Genomic DNA, 4,458 nt, shown 5'->3' with positions numbered 1-4,458 from the left:
CAGCAGGGAGTCTTGCTTGTACCACAGAAGGAAAATATGAAAACAAAGGAGCTTGTAAAAAGTAAGGCACTTACTTTCCTGACGGTGTCTCGGGCCTCACACCCCGCCATATCCAAGCATTTTTCAGCACTGAATCATGGTTTAAACTCAGCTGGGAATTTCCAGGGAGTACGTGTGTGAAAGAAGAGCACATCACGCTCAGTGTTGTTTGTTTATTTTAATAGAGACCTTTTTTTACATTTATTTATAGCAGTGAGAAAAGTGCTCCAGAAAAAGATACCCCGGTCAAGGCAAGCCACAATAGCTACCATCCAAATCCTAAATAGTCCCTACGGAAAACGGGCACTGCTGGATTAAGAAAAGCTCATTTTACAACAGAACAAGGTAAAAATGAGTACTCATAACCTGAAGAGTAACTAACCCTTTTTTATATCTTATTACTGTAAAGTATCTGCATGTGAAATTCACAGAAATCAAGGACTTCCTGCAATATTTAAGACTGCAAAACACCTCAGGCAGGATGTTACATGAAAGAGGGTGGAGTTGGGGTTTTTATTTCTTTCAAAAGGCAGTGGATCTCCCCCCAGTCAAGTTCTACCATGAACAAACGCCAAAATCACAGAAAATTGGGCCCTGGACTGCTTAATTTCAGTGGACATCTCAGGCTCAGCCTGATGTGAAGGATGTGCCTCACTTTAGGTGGTACCTAACCAGCAAAATCCAGCCATGTACAAGTCTCAAAGTCTGCACCACCTCAGCCTCTGCCAGTGAACCGTGCAAAACGAGGAAGAAACAGGGGGAAAAGCCACTGCAGCTGGCAAAGGAATCTGAGCAGAGGGATGGCAGCAAGTCAGGATGGGTGTCCAGGGGGAAAAAGGGGGCTTTGCACCTGGATCTTCCAGCTGCTCATCCCAGCAGGCAGGGCAATTCCCTTGTTTCAAGGGAATTCTGTACACACGGGCGGCACTGCACGAAGGGAGCCGAGGATGCCGCTCCTGCCCGCTGTCCCTGTGGCACCCATCATTCCAGGGGGCACACCCATCATTCCAGGGGGCACACCCATCATTCCCAGGGGGCACACCCATCATTCCCAGGGAACACCAGGCCCTCACACACAGCCCCGTGGATGCTGGCACCGGCCCCAGAGGCCTCTCCAAGCGACCCATTTTCCCCCAGAGCTGCCCCAAACTCCAGCCGCTCGCCACATCTCCTTGTGCTGCTCCTCTCACCTGCCTCCTCCCTGATGCAGTAAAGGACTCCTTGAACTGGGCAAACTGGAATTTTTACCGACACAAGAGTGGCTTTGTTCCCACACCAGTCCCTGCCGGGGCCGGCCGCGCGCGCCCCGGTCACTGCTCCTCCAAGGAGAGCCGGCACCGCCCGTCCTGGGCCGTGTTGTAGGACTCGCAGCTCTGGCACTTCATGCCCAGCAGGTGGAACTGCACCGTGGAGCGGGCGTTGCAGTCGTTGCACAGGATCTGCAGGCACACAGGGAAGGCAGGGAGGGAGGGAGGGAGGGAGAGGCTGCAGCACCAGCGGTGGGTGTATGTATATAAACAGCAATGACGAACCCCCACACGTGACTGCTGTCAGCATTCCCACCCCTTGGCCTGACTCCTGATCCAGCACGCATCCCTAGTGCCCTCTACTGCTGCTAACTCCGAGGCACAGCTCCAGGAAAGGCAGGCAAGGCTGTCCCCTTACCTCCACCATCATGTTCTGGTACTCGGTGGGCATGGGAGTCTGCGCCACCTCGTTGTCCAGCTGGCGCCAGTACCTGGTCATGTCCAAGGCCGAGTGCATGCACAAGGGACACCTGTAGCCTCTGGCAGAAAGAGGGGGACACGTCTCAATCAGAAGATGAAGGGAGGCCATGAAACAAGTCCATTGCTAGGGACAAGTTTCACACTGTACCAGGCAAACAAACAGCACAGAGCAGCAAGTTCTGGCAAACAGAATTGGAAATTAAATGCACTTTATCCATTTAAGTTAGCCCTTCATCCCTTTAGGAGCTGCCTTTAAGTCAGCTGGTACAGAACTGGCATGGTGATTTTTACCTCCTGAGGCAGTATGTTTGGACTAGGGCAATACTGAGAGGAAAGATGTTTGGAAATACTTACTCCTTCAGCATTTCGTCATAACATGTTCTGAAAAGGAAACACAGGTCAGTAAGAAACACTGAATTACTGAGAGGGAACACACCTGCACTGCACAAAGGGAATAAGCCCCATGGTTATCCCCAAGGCAGAAATCAAAAACATCCCTAGGCCAAGTGACAGGAGAGCTTCACACTGTCAAAGCTGACTGACAGGGAAGACAATCCCCCTAGAGAAAATACTTCCTGGAGAAACAGACTGTCCCCACAATGCAGATCCCTCAGAAAGCAGCTGTAAGCAGCTGGTACAGACTGAGCAGTGCTGAATAGTCACCCAGCACAATGCAGCAGGTGCTCCCCTTGCTCAGGTGTCTGCTTTACCTGTGAAGAAGGTGACCACACGGCAGAACATGGGCTCCAACACGAGACGTGTGAATATCCTGTTTGGAGGCAAATATAAGACAAAAGAGAAGAAAATTAGATCACACACAGAGTCAAAAATAGGGCCACACAGTTATCCATGAGATGAAAAGAATCTGCTCACCTCCAAACATATTGGACAGTCCTGCCTGGAGACATTTTCAATACACTTTGCAAATGGAAAAAGAGAAGAAAATGTTATTCTGCTGAGTAGTTTTCTGTGTTTTTCTATGTTGCAAAGTTCCAATATGTAAAATTTCTTATGTCTTCAATTAGTGGCACCTGTGTTGCTCTTAGGTGAATTTAGAGGAGGAGAACCCACTGCTTTCCCTGTTCCTGTGGCCTCAGATGGGGCCGAGGCACATCCAGCTTCACGTCCAAGGCGTTCCTTTTTAAGATATGGAAATAAGCAGCGCATCCTCACCTTGTGCTTTCCTTGGAGACTCAGGCTCAGGCACAAATTACACTTGGAGCAGTGGAAGAAATCCTCCTTGGGGCCAATCCTGCGGAGAGAGGGGTCAGGGCAGGGCCGGTGCCCGCGGAGCCGGGCCCGCCGCCCGCACGCACCTGCAGATGCCGCACTCCTGGCAGTGGTACTGCTTCTTGTCCCGGTCAAACAGGTGGCAGATGTCACAGTAGTACTCCCCAAAGAGACTGCCACAGCCCTCACAGCGCTGCTGGGCCTGGGGGGACAGGAACATCCTGAGTGCTGGGCCCCCTTCCAGGCTGCAAGAGGGGCGTGGAGCTCGTGGAGCAAGGCTGAGAGCTAGGAAGCGATGGACAGAGCGGAGAGGGCAGGCTGAGGGAGCTGGGCCCTGCTAAGGGATGGCTGAGGGGATCCAACCCACGTCTGCAGGGATGTGGAAGGTGCCACGAGGATGGAATCAGCCTCTGCTCCGTGGTGCCCAGAAAGAGGCCGAGGGGCAATGGCAGAAGCTGATGCACGGGCAGTTCCACCTGAACAGGAGGAAGAGATTCCTTCCTGTGGCCTGGAATAGACAGGCTGTGGAATCTCCCTCACTGGAGATACTCCAGAACTGCCTGGAGACAGCCCTGTGCCATATGCTCTGTGATCACAGGACATCCCGAGTTGGAAAGGGACCCCCAAGGTTCGCAATGTCCAACGCTCAGCCCTGCACAGGACAGCTCCGAGCATCCCACCAGGGGCCTGCCAGAGAGCACTGCCCACATGCCTCCTGCCCCGTGCCAGGACTGGGGCCGTGACTCCTTCCCCGGGGAGCCTGTTCCCGTTCCTCTGGGTCAGGAACTTTTCCTGCCATCCATCCATCCATCCTACCCCTCCCCTGACACACCACAGGCCATCACCCCGACTGGAGCGGGGAGGTGGCACCGCACGCCCAGCGCGGTTCCTGCCGTGCCCGGCCCGACGCACCTTCTGCAGGAGCCGGCAGCGGCTGCACTGCACCTCGGACACCCGGAACCGGTCCAGCTGGTGCTCCTCGGCCCCGTCGTGGCACAGCCGGCACGGGTACAGCTTCCCGCAGCACGGCGCCTGAGAACGGAAGGACACGGCATGGAGCGGGGCACCGCGGGGCGGCCGCCACCCTGACACGGCCCGGCACGGCACGGCACGGCCCCCGCTCACCCACCCGCAGCCGGCAGCCCCGCCGGTAGTGCTCGCATCCCTGCTCGCTTCCCGGCTCGCTTCCCTCCGATCCCCCCGCCGTGGCCATGACCGCCGCCGCTGCCCGGTCCCTCTCCACCCCTTCCGCTTCCTCACAGCCGGTTCCGGGGGATTTGGAGGTTACAGGATGGCTTCCCCCGCTCCCCCGCCGGAAGCCTCGTGTTCCCCTTCTCGCTGAAGCCTGGTTCGAGTTGGAGGGGAGCTCTGGAGATCTCCCAGTCCGAGCTCCCTGCCGAGGAAGGGTCACCCAGAGCAGGACCGCGTCCAGGCGGGCTGGGAATGTGTCCAGAGAGGGAAC

At 55.6% G+C, this 4,458-nt stretch overlaps 1 protein-coding gene across 1 annotated transcript; it reads right to left on the bottom strand.

Moving 5' to 3' along the window:
* Nucleotides 1-211: 211 nt before the first annotated feature.
* Nucleotides 212-4,234, bottom strand: RCHY1 (ring finger and CHY zinc finger domain containing 1). Its single transcript, XM_084203969.1, has 9 exons — nt 4,126-4,234; nt 3,909-4,028; nt 3,083-3,198; nt 2,940-3,018; nt 2,640-2,684; nt 2,477-2,535; nt 2,121-2,147; nt 1,705-1,825; nt 212-1,478 (listed from the first exon to the last, which is right to left on the bottom strand). Exons 1-9 carry the CDS (start codon nt 4,207-4,209, stop codon nt 1,350-1,352), a joined length of 780 nt encoding a protein of 259 aa, XP_084060095.1. The 5' UTR covers nt 4,210-4,234; the 3' UTR covers nt 212-1,349.
* Nucleotides 4,235-4,458: the final 224 nt, after the last annotated feature.

This window comes from Fringilla coelebs (genome assembly GCF_963513975.1).
Source record: "Fringilla coelebs genome assembly, chromosome: 4".
NCBI lineage: Eukaryota > Metazoa > Chordata > Aves > Passeriformes > Fringillidae > Fringilla > Fringilla coelebs.
The sequence above is the reverse complement of the archived record's forward strand: the minus strand, read 5'-3'. Positions and strand labels throughout refer to the sequence as shown.